Raw genomic sequence first — 11,552 nt, 5'->3', positions numbered from 1 at the left:
TTCGCGGATAAAAAAAAAATATATGAAAAGTATCGCATCAATAAATGTCTAAGATTAGAGTTTGACGAAATTATTATGGATTATTTGAATACCAATGTCTAATAGGCCTTACATTGAATACAATTAAACCGGAAATACAATTATATGTTAATAAACATGCATCGAATATGTGAGACAATTAAAAGTGTCCATTTTGATGATTTGATGGAAACATTATGATAAAATTCAAATTAATGAAAAATAGTTTTATCATGAGTTTAAATAATTAAAAAACAATTTCACTTAAAACAAGTAATACATATATTTACTAAAAACGATTATCTGGAAGAGATTTGAAGAATTGATTGTCTTCAAACATGGAATAGAGTGAGAAAAGTACATGGAGAGACTCCACAATATTACCTCTCACAGGAATATCAAGAATTGAACAAATAATTTTTGAATATTCTTCAATTGTTAAGTCCAAATCGGCAGAAGGAAGAGGAACTGACTGAAGTACTTCGTCAAATACTTGTGGCCATTCTTGAGCGAGATCTTCTAAATCAGGCATTGCAGATGAGTAAGCAATCGTAGGAGGCGGTCTGTTTCTGTATATTTCTTCAATAGATTCAAGCCAAGAATCCAATTCCTTCTGATTGTTTTCAAGATCAGCGATTTTTCCGATGTATCCATCAGCTTCATTTGTTGTGACACCGAATCTTTCTCTAAGCTCCATTCGAAGGACTTGTGGATTAGAACAACCAATTGTTGGCTCATCTAAGACAGTTAATCCCAAAGGCTCGAATTCATCATCAGGTCTTGGTACTTTGATGAATGCGTCAATAGCTCCAATCGATGGTATAAGGTCAGGAAGAAATGGCTTGAAGTGAATTGTCATCGGTGTAAGCTCGGGATTAAATTCTGTTATTAAGTTGAAAACGGCTGCAAGTTCAGGGTCGGATGTTTCATCTGGTTGATTATATGACTGTGGTTTAAACTCGCCATAGTAGTTAGGAGCATCATTTGATACGGGAACTGACTGCCAACCATTGAAATCAGGAAAATCTTCTTTGCCTGGTTTTGAAAGAGATGTGTCGGCACTCATCAAATTTTGGGGACTCGGAAATTCAAATGCTTGCTGCTTCTTTTGCGGTTGAGCAAAATCAAATTTTAGATTAGGAATTTGCAGTCCTCCATCTTTACTGCTTGAAAGGTTTAAACGATCGCTACTTCCATAGGAAATGTCTAAATTTTGCTCCTCCTCTTCTTCATTCATTTTTTTATAATTGAATTTTTTTTTCAGAATTTGATAACAGATTTTTTATGAGTTTATCTTCAATCTTTTAGAAACTGATCTAAAAATCATTGTGCACTTAGTTTGCACTTTAATGAACTATAATTTATTCAATTGTTGTATTTCTCCCCAAAATAATTTTTAATCCCCTAATTTGGAAAATTAATTTTATTTTTGGAATTGAGACAAGTCTACTCTCATCATATCCAAACTGAATAAATACCTCATGTAATTTCATCCCAAAATAAGGGAATTGCCTAATATTGAATTGGAATTTTGAATTCAAATCATAAAACTTGAACATGAAATATATATCTCATCATTTCAAATGAATATGGGAACATAATTAGGCTGATATGAAACGATATTTTGTGATGATTTGAAATAAATTCAAATAACTCATATGTAATCTCAAGATTAACCTTGAAGAATCTTATTGCTCATGATCTACAATTCGAATATAAACATTTTGGAAATATTTATATTAGCTTTGTATAATTGATGTGCATATTTAAAGTGTATGTACAAATTTATGATTTCCTTTATTCAAAACAGAGATATGGTTAAAAAAAAATTATATATATTTCGTAATTGGTAAACGAGGTCCAAAGAACTTGTAATCAAATGAGGCAATTCTAGTTTCGAAGTTGAGAATAGTTAATATAAACATTGTTGGGAAAATTAAAAAGAAAGCACTATCTCCTAAAATTTCAAAGAACATAATATCGTCAGTGATGAATCTATGTATCCAGTAGAACCAAGAAATGGAAAGTGCCACTGCTGCCTGTCCAAGTACAAAGATTGGAATCAAATTCATCATTAAAATCCCGGTCCAGATTTCAAGTAAGGTGATCTTCCAATTCATATCTTCTCTTGAAAGTAATAGTAGTCCGAACAGTATTGTTGCTAAGCCAATTACCTTTGAAAAAGTGAAGAATAATCCTAAATTTCTAGCAGCGATTGATAATAAACTCTTAAATCCCGCAAATACTATGGCAAATATAAATATTACTGTTATTGGTAGTAAAATCCAGGTGGATACAAATTCGATGATATCGAAATCCATTTCCATTTTTTAAAAAAATAACAATTTTACTTTGTTTACTATAAGACTTAATTTTTTATTTGATGTTATTAAGTAAAATAAGTTATTAGAAGCTATTTTCTATTTTTTTTCATTTTATGAAATCCTTAATCTCGTTCTAAATGTTGCTTTTCTCTAAATGAAGATAATGGCATACTCAACAGACGAGGATTTCGGACTTAGTTCATATGTTTTTCTCGGAATCATTCATATTTTTTTAAAATTACAAAAATTTTAAACATGACGAGATTGAAATCAAAATACAAAAACGGGTTTATTCTTTCTTTTTCCTCTCTTCTCGTTTTGTTGCGATATTTGCTTTGAAAATACCGCCAACAAAGGTTCCGACGTAAGTTAAGACGCTAATAATAGATCTAAACACAAAGAATATGAACAGTATCAAATAAATCGAAATAGATAGCTTTGCGTCAATTAATGAGTTTAATTTCGCGTGAGTCTTTTTCATTGTGCCTAAAGTAACATCAGCTTTTGTTTCTATGTCATTGGTTTTGTCTGCAAGCTGATTACAGAGTTCCATTGATTCTTTTGTCATTGTTTCGACTTCTGAGATAACTTGTTCTGAATCATCAATTTTTTGAGAGTATCTTGATGAATTAGCTTGAAGAGAGGCATCAATCAAAGCTGGGAAGCCTTCTGAAAATTTCATATCAAATTTAAGTTGAATAGCATTAGCTAATGGTATAAGAGATGTGGGAGAAAACATTATTTGATCTAGTGTTTCTCGTTCTCGTGTAAATACTGTAGTTACTACTGAAGTTGAATCGTCTGAAGAATCAGAATCTGAAAATACGCTAATTGGCGTTTTATTTGCCGGCCTCCTAGACGAGTCGTGTGAAGGAGTAGTGGATGTCGTAGTACTTGAGATATTTGCCGTAGCAGAATTGTTTGAATTTGTTGCAATTGGAGCTTGGGAAACTGTTGAGTTTGTTGTGACATCTGAGGAGTCAATATCTATGTTAGGGGCAACTTTTGACATTAATGTTTTCCTTCTTGTTTTTGGATGATTAGGAAGTAATGATTCAGATGTTCTTGTTATTGGCGCTTCGTTTGGCACGACCGCCGCTGACTTTTCACTCGATTCGTCTTTCGATTTTCTTTTAGATTTTTTACCTATATTAAAAAGAGATTGCGTTCCAAACATCATTTTCAGCTTATATGGGTGCAATATTCGCTGCACGCCGATAGATGCACTAAACTCCTTTTCTTTTGTAAAGTCTCTTATTCAAATTTTTGATAGAAATTCACTCAATATTGAGGCAGAAAAACGATAGGGAGACTTTACGTAGGAAAATGGGTTTATATAAAATTATCAAAAGTCTAACTTAGAACATCGAAATCATACATGAATACAGGCTTATTTAAATGCACAAAAGTTTTGTACGTAGAACTTTTAATAAGCCAAATTTTAAAATTTTGATAATAATATAAGTATATGGATGAATATCTTATTGCTTTCGACTTTATTATTGCTATTGTACCATTTTATTTGCATGAACATTGTCAAAATTCATAATTTATGTATAATTGTTTCAATATTACATCATTTCGTGAATATTTCCTTTCACATGGTGCAAATATCAATAAAAAGAATAGCGATGTAAAAACTCTTCATTTTGCAGTTTGCAAAACCCTACCTTTGAGTTGCATATTTCACATTATGCAAACATCAATGAAAAATATTATTTTGGAAAGCCGCTCTTTATTATGCAGTACGCTCTAATGGTAAAGCAACAGTTAAGAGTGATCACTCGGTGCAAAAATAAATTAATAAGGTAGTTATGGCAAAACTACTCTTCATACGGCAACATTTAAAATTAATTATATAATCGAATTTGCAATCATCAATGAAAAGGATAATATTATTGCAAAAACCCTTTTCGTATACAAGTTTGTTCTTCCTTGTTAGCTGGATATGAAAGCTTCTTTCATGTCACTTTTTTGAAAAATCAAAAAATTCTCTATTTGTTCTGCATCAGTTAAAGATAAGAATTCATTCATAGTCATCTCAAAACACTTTCTGCAATTAGTATGCTTACTATCTACAATAGGAAAATGATAATCACAGCATTAAAATATCATTTTCCCATCCACTTTCAGATGATTTTTTTCTTGGGATTTTTTCATTTCTTTCTTTAAAAAGTGACAACTCTTTCACATTTGATTTAAAGACGCAATTTCAAATTCATTCAATACGCTTTCAAATCCAAATGAAATTTTAGATCGAATAAAAGTGACATTCTGTAAAGGTTTCAGATTTTTCTGAGAAAATATAGGAAATGACTGGTTATTACAATAATAAGATTGAAGGAAAGGAAGAACTAGTCCGAAAAGTGCTAGATAGCACCTCCAAAACAACAGCAACAGTCGTTGCTGATCATTGGATATTAATAATATCAGTTTCATGGATATTTGTTTGCATTGTAATTTTCTATCTTGGAATTCACATCTGCAACAGATGCTGCCCGTGCAACAAAGAATTTATTGAAGATGAATCTAAAGCTTATAACAAAATCTCGAATGAACAATTAGAACACGTCATTGCTAATCAATGAGATAATTCATTTCAAAATCAAATTATTACTTTTCTTTTTATTTTGTTTTAAAATTATTATATCAAGCGAAAAATTTACATTTTCTAATTAATATCTTATAGTGCTAATACTTTCATTAATCATACGTACCCAAAAACCTCAATACTTTTTCTTTATTCCTGGTTTTTGTTTTGATATTCTTCATTAAATAGATTAAATCAACAGATGAATAATAAACAAATATACTCAATCTTTGTGCTGATCATATCACAGTACAGATGTATAAATTCTATATTTTATTTATATGAAAATTTATTTTGAATTTACACATATGTACAGTGATGTCATATTATTTCTATATACAAAACCATATTCTCAACATCTTTTATGAAGAGATGTTCTTTAATTTGCATTTTCCCTTCGTAATGATAGAGAATCCAAACTTGCCTAACCAAGGATCTTCAATGTCACCTCAAAATATTTTTAAAACTATGAGCTTTCTTACCATTTAATGCATAAATGAATAAAACAATAAAAATTTAGTTAACTCTAAGTAATTGTTTAATATATATAGTAATGAAGATAAACATATCTTGAAATAAAAAAAATATTTAATTTCATTTAAATTTTATTAAATAAAATAACTTAAATTTAAATCTCACATGAAAATATAATTACTGCTCCCATGACGGATGGAAGAAATCGAACTTCGGGGTCTCTGTTTCTGGTGTCGGAGGCTGTGGCTCAAATTTGTATTGAGAAGCGAGCCAAAGCGAGATCAAACCGAGTCTGTGATGGTCCAAGTCCTTCATAAATACAGGGAATCGTTCCATAACCGTTGGAATTGTTACATCTTTCATTTGTGTCAACTTCGGGAAGGTTTCCATGATGAGGGCTGCGACGAAATATGTCAGCCAGTGGATTGAATCAGGTGAACAGTTGAATTGGAACCAAACTGTCCAAATGTATTCAAATGATCTCTTGAAAAGAAGAACGAAGTCAGAATAGCACCACAATAGCTGATGGAGATTATTGCGGCGCATCCAGATGGCTGCCAATGGCGAAACTTTTGTTAAAATCTTATTAACAATTATTGCTTGAGCCTGGCATTGTTCTGTGACTGATGCTAGGAAGGAAAGCTGATTGGTATTACGTAGCATAGCATCGAAGCACCAGAAAATGTCTGCCATCAATTTTTCGTGATCAATTATTTTTCCTTCGGAATCTATTGGATTTCCGTCATCGTCCCAGTCTGGAATATATGCTAAAATGATGGGAACGAACAAATCGTTCATGCCTTGTAGATATGATATCGGAGGATTGAAAATACAGTAAGATTGAAGCAAAGTAGTAAGCATTGTAAGGCCAGGCTTTGTTACTTCCTTGAAAGCGATGTTTTGACGGTCTGTTCTTGAGATATCGTGGCTAATAACACGAAATGCGCCATTTAGCTTCTTATTTGCAAGAATTTGATCTTGTTCGAGTAGATTTACTTCTTCTACGAGTATATCGAATTCTTTCTTTTGCTTTTCATGTTGAATTTCGCGTTCCTTTTCGGTAGATGTTAAAGGATAAACTCCAAAGACGAATGGCAGTGCCTTTGGAAGTGTATCTTTATCAATACCTGCATGGTAAATAATGTTCTTGAATTCTTCTGGGTTTTTAGCTCTTCCTTCTTCATCAAACATTTCTGACCACTTCTTGGAATCGATTTGCTCGTAAACAGGTTGTTCAGCAATGAAAACATTGATTTGCTCGTACACTCTATCATGAGCTGCGCGTGCTGCGAGGCCTAATGGGAACAAAGGATCTTTTGGAAGGGTATCGCTTCTATCTAAGTGAATAATTAAACGCTGGAAGAACTCATGAACATTTGTCCAGAAGTTGGCGAGATTTGAAAATTGATCAAACTGTAATTGAATATAAGGAGGAGAATAAAAGAAAACGCCTTTATGGCATTTGCGGTAGAATGACAAACTGAAGGGCCTTTCGTCGGAAGGAACAGCAATTCCGTTGACAATAAGCCTTTCAATAAATTCTGCAAGTGAGGTGAATTCGGAAACTTTAATTTTGAATGTTCTCTTTTGTTCTGTTTGGTTTTGGAAAGTAATTGTAAGTGGATTTTCAGTTAAATAAAGACAGTTGAGTTTTTGGCAATCGACGTTCAAAGGTTTGCCAAATTCCCAGCTTTCCGTTGTAAAATCTGCACTCGATTGACCTCTGAAGACAGCAGCAATTCTTTGGGCTGGATTTCCATCGAGAGGGCCCCAATGTAACTGATAATTGTCATCAATTCTTGATAAAATTAAAACACCTGGCTTGTTTGGTTGCTTATCTGCAATTTCAACTGCAGGTTCTACAATACTTAATTGCGCATGAGAATTGGACTGAACTACATTCGATTGATTCATCTTTATTTTTTCTAAAATAAAAAAAATTTTTTAGATAAATTTTAAGGGGGTAACTTTGAATAGTTGTAAACTTTTTACAAATTTTGGATTAATTTTCCTTCAGATTGAGCGATTCACAATTAAGTGATAAACATATATCATACCTATCATTTGCATATGATAACTCTAAGTTAATTTCGGAGACTTCTCGAATTTTACAGATTTCTTTGTAGTCATTGTTTTTCACATTTATAACATAGGATATTTTTCTTCTAATGAATTTAAGTGGTAAGTTATATGGGAAAAAATTAGTAATGTCCGACCAAGACGCTCATCCAAACGGCAAACCCAAATTTTAGCTAAAAGTGACAGGAAAAAAAACGTTTAGTATTAAAAAAAAAGACCAATGAGAGCTTCGTTCGAAATATAGAGGGAACTGAGAATGCGCAACCATTCTCAGGGAATATTGGATGCTATTCCCTTTCCCTCTGTATGGAAAATTGAGGTTTTCAAAGGGAGTTAAAATAATATCAAATTTATACTAATTTACTTCAAAATACAAAAGTATTTGACAGCTAAAATTAGTTACTTTAGCAAGCCTATCAATACCCTTTTACGATTATTGCTACTTTTTCGAAATAAAATAAATTTATTATCAAAAAACTTTTTTTTCTTAGTAAAAATAAACGAAATTTTTTACCTTATGAACTTTTGATGGAAATATGCAAATTTAAAATAATAAAGAAAGCCGCGAGCGAAGCGATCGGCTTAGTTCGAAGATTTTGATTCAAATCTTTGCTGATCTGTAATTCGCGGAAGCCGCGAGCGAATCGAGCGGCTTAGGTCTAAGATTTTGATTCAAATCTTTGCTTATATTCCTTAAATTCTTTATGAAACTCGCAACAGTTCCATAAAAAATTTTAAATTCTAAACTGTCGAAATTACCGATCGGTAATCACACCCTTCATGAGTGTGTCACTTTTTACATGTGTGTCACTTTTAGCTAAAATTACCCCTACTCTCATCCAAACAAATACAGTGAATTGTGAAGCTACTACAAATACTATATCGATATATTCAATGCATTATATCAGTTGAAAACGGAAAAAGAAGAAGAATTAAACTCAATTTACAAAATGATCAAAACAGAATTGATTGATTCAAAGAAATGTCTACCTACATATGTTATAAGAGACATTTTACATATCATTCCGTATAATAATCGCTATACAAAGTCATATTTATCTCTTGCCAAACTCATATCTGATGAATACCATGTCAAAGAGGTCAACACTGTCATACATATCTCAAATTTCCTATTTTATAAAGAATATGGAATTAAATTAGACAAATATGATAACTTCGAAAAAGATAATTTTAAAAATCTCGATATTCATACAGAGAATACAATATACAGAGCAATTATGAATAATGACTTAGAAATATTCATTTCGTTCACTGAAAGAGAAGGATTTGATAAATATCAAATTCTTCAAAGCAATTTATATCCATATACTAAAGAAGGATATTCATTACTTGAATTATGCTGTTACCATGGAGCAGTTGATTGTTTCAAGTTTTTAAGAACAAAATTCAACTCAAGAATAACTGAAATATGTCTTCAATTTTCATTTTTAGGAGGAAATCCAGAGATCATGAATGAATGTTTGAAAAATAAAAAACCAGACAAAAAATGCATGGAATATGCAATAATTTCACACAACATTGATTTTGTTACATTCTTGAAGAATGAGTACAATATGGGGATCGATATAGAATATTGTGGAATTTTCAATAATCTTGAATCCTTTTTAGTTCATTTCGATCAAACAAATGATATAAGAAGATGTTTCGTTTATTCAGCGATATTTAATATTCCATCCCTTTTCGAATACTTCCTTTCACAAGGTGTAAATATCAATGAAAAAAATGAAGATGGAAAAACTGCACTTCATATTGCAGCATTTTATAATAATATAGAAGCTGTTGAAGCTCTCATTTCATATGGTGCGAATGTCAATGAAAAAGATAACTATGGAAAAACCGCACTTCATTCTGCAGCATATTATAATTGTAAAGAAACCGCCGAAGTTCTCATTTCACATGGTGCGAATATCAATGAAAAAGATGAAGATGGAGAAACCGCACTTCAGACTGCTGCACGTAAAAACAATATAGAAATTGTTGAAGTTCTCATTTCACATAAAGCAATTTTTTAGCAACTCTCAATTTTTTATGACCGTTCCGTACTTTTTATTGTATTTAAAATAAAACGGGTTGAATAATTCATACAATTAAATATACTGCCATCAAATTTCGATCCGAATTTGGAATAACCGTCCCAATTCCCAATTTTATTAAAGGTGACCAAACTATTTTTTGAAAGTCCGCCATAACTTTAATGGTACTATTTCAGCGTGTACAATGAATACAAAAATTCTAAGAGTGCCACATAAAATAGTACTTTAGACTTGAGTTAATGCTACCAAGCAAATGTTAAAAAGATGACTTTAGTGTTTTGATAATCAAAGATTAAAATCATTATTGTCTAAATCAATAATCATAACGACAGAAGTTAATGTTTTTTCATAAGTGCTTTAAATCCACTTTTAAAAGTATACCTCAAAAATCAAAATATCAAAAAAAAATTGGCCGATAGGTTTGGCTTTAATTTTTGTCTGCTTTTATGATTTGATATGGATGTTATAATTTTAAAAGTTGAGCCAAATTCACCAATAGATTTTTGAGATTTGCAAATACTCAATAATTTTCAGCGTGTTATCTTTTATTAAAAGAACTATTTGGTTTCAGTATCATATAAATTGATATTTACTTTCTATTTGAACCTTCATTTAGCTAATGATTTAATAATACAGATTTCATCTAGTCCTTATAAGAGAATTTTGAATTTGTTATAATAAAAAAACAAACAGATATAGCTTACACTTCTATAATAAAGATACCTTTTATAGAAATCAGTATGAAATGTGTTTTGGCTTATTGGAAGCATATCAGACATAATCGCCATAATCAAAAAATCTATATACCCAATAAGTAATAAATTTGTCGATATAGATTTTCCATAAAATTGGTTTTTAGTCTGATCTTAAAATAAATTTAATTTTTTATAAAAAAATCACATTTAAAAGTACCTTTTTAGTAGCTCGAAATCCTGTTGGTGGATTTCGGGCGTACTTCAAAATTAGCTTTTCTTCTACATATGCAAGCTATATTTTAAATATGGAGCAAATCGGATCGGCGAAAGGAGTTTAGTTACCTTTATTTTATTATTTTATTAGGGCTTTTTTTAAATATTTAGAAAGAATGGCAATCAAAAGACTCATAAACAGGCACATATTTAAATTTCATTATTTGGTAGTCAAAAATTTATTTTCAGCTTGTATTTATATAAAAAAGAATAATAACATTATAATAATTTTACCTTTTCAAAATATATTCACTAATTCATAGTAATATAGATAAATGAATTTATAAATACGAATAAGATGAAAAATAATAACTAAAAATATGAAAATATATTATTCTTATATTAACAAAGCTTCTGTTGCACCTTGCAACACTTCGGTTAGATTCATTGGATCTGTTCTTCTTAAATCAAGAGCCTCCAAGATACCATTTGTATCTATATCTTGTGCTTTTTTGCCTTTCTTGTTACATTCTGCAAGAATTCTAGCGCGTGTAATGTCAACTAACTGATACTTAAAGTATTCAATCATTTCATTTTGTTCATCATATAATTTCCTCATTTCTTCATTGATTTCAAGATTCTTCTTCATGAGTTCAAGAGTTTTGCGCTGTGATTCAAGATCATTAGCTTGATTTGGAGAATCATATTCTGAAAGGATGCTTCCATCGCTAACTGAATCATTCTCGTATAATTTTGATTGTTCTTTGACAGTATTTAACTCTGCCTGGAACTTTGACCATTCGCCATCACTTGAGGAATTTAGTGGAGAGCACATAGGAGAATTGTTTTTAGAACTCTGACGGCTTTGTTGAGATTCTATGCTAAACCTCGTCCTTCTTCTCTTTGTTGGTGTTGTATTAATGTTAGGGCAAACGTTTTCAGATGCGAGCATAGTTTCGTGTACGTTTAGCATTTCTCCAAAGATGTCAAATTAATGAATTAGAGGAGAAATAGAATATCAATATAGTATAGGATGGAAAATATTAATGTGGTTCTTCAAATCATACGTTTTTTTCATCATTTCCTTATTTTTTTGTGCATTTAT

At 31.0% G+C, this 11,552-nt stretch overlaps 7 protein-coding genes across 7 annotated transcripts, besides 2 other annotated features; 2 read left to right on the top strand and 5 right to left on the bottom strand.

The window, feature by feature from the left end:
- Positions 1–155: 155 nt before the first annotated feature.
- Positions 156–1,290, bottom strand: TVAGG3_0862660 (intraciliary transport; the record flags this gene model as incomplete). Its single annotated transcript, XM_001324561.1, has 1 exon — positions 308–1,255. One exon carries the CDS (start codon positions 1,253–1,255, stop codon positions 308–310), a length of 948 nt encoding a protein of 315 aa, XP_001324596.1.
- A 494-nt stretch (positions 1,291–1,784) lies between these two features.
- TVAGG3_0862650 (uncharacterized protein) lies at positions 1,785–2,345 on the bottom strand (the record flags this gene model as incomplete). Its single annotated transcript, XM_001324560.1, has 1 exon — positions 1,848–2,345. The coding sequence occupies one exon, from the start codon at positions 2,343–2,345 to the stop codon at positions 1,848–1,850; it is 498 nt and encodes a 165-aa protein (XP_001324595.1).
- An 86-nt stretch (positions 2,346–2,431) lies between these two features.
- TVAGG3_0862640 (uncharacterized protein) lies at positions 2,432–3,548 on the bottom strand (the record flags this gene model as incomplete). The annotated part of the gene is made up of 1 exon (XM_001324559.1): positions 2,632–3,519. One exon carries the CDS (start codon positions 3,517–3,519, stop codon positions 2,632–2,634), a length of 888 nt encoding a protein of 295 aa, XP_001324594.1.
- A 1,080-nt stretch (positions 3,549–4,628) lies between these two features.
- On the top strand, positions 4,629–5,066 carry TVAGG3_0862630 (uncharacterized protein; the record flags this gene model as incomplete). Its single annotated transcript, XM_001324558.1, has 1 exon — positions 4,655–4,930. One exon carries the CDS (start codon positions 4,655–4,657, stop codon positions 4,928–4,930), a length of 276 nt encoding a protein of 91 aa, XP_001324593.1.
- Positions 5,067–5,519: 453 nt separating this feature from the next.
- TVAGG3_0862620 (regulation of vesicle fusion) lies at positions 5,520–7,321 on the bottom strand (the record flags this gene model as incomplete). Its single annotated transcript, XM_001324557.2, has 1 exon — positions 5,584–7,320. The coding sequence occupies one exon, from the start codon at positions 7,318–7,320 to the stop codon at positions 5,584–5,586; it is 1,737 nt and encodes a 578-aa protein (XP_001324592.1).
- A 319-nt stretch (positions 7,322–7,640) lies between these two features.
- Positions 7,641–8,320: a mobile genetic element.
- Positions 8,321–8,435: 115 nt separating this feature from the next.
- Positions 8,436–9,518, top strand: TVAGG3_0862600 (protein ubiquitination; the record flags this gene model as incomplete). The annotated part of the gene is made up of 1 exon (XM_001324556.1): positions 8,436–9,518. The coding sequence occupies one exon, from the start codon at positions 8,436–8,438 to the stop codon at positions 9,516–9,518; it is 1,083 nt and encodes a 360-aa protein (XP_001324591.1).
- A 140-nt stretch (positions 9,519–9,658) lies between these two features.
- Positions 9,659–10,580: a mobile genetic element.
- Positions 10,581–10,844: 264 nt separating this feature from the next.
- TVAGG3_0862580 (uncharacterized protein) lies at positions 10,845–11,399 on the bottom strand (the record flags this gene model as incomplete). The annotated part of the gene is made up of 1 exon (XM_001324555.1): positions 10,845–11,399. One exon carries the CDS (start codon positions 11,397–11,399, stop codon positions 10,845–10,847), a length of 555 nt encoding a protein of 184 aa, XP_001324590.1.
- Positions 11,400–11,552: the final 153 nt, after the last annotated feature.

The sequence above is a fragment of the Trichomonas vaginalis genome, chromosome VI, assembly GCF_026262505.1.
Source record: "Trichomonas vaginalis G3 chromosome VI, whole genome shotgun sequence".
Classification (NCBI taxonomy): domain Eukaryota; phylum Parabasalia; order Trichomonadida; family Trichomonadidae; genus Trichomonas; species Trichomonas vaginalis.
Note: the sequence above shows the minus strand (reverse complement) of the source record. Positions and strands in the feature narration are given on the sequence as shown.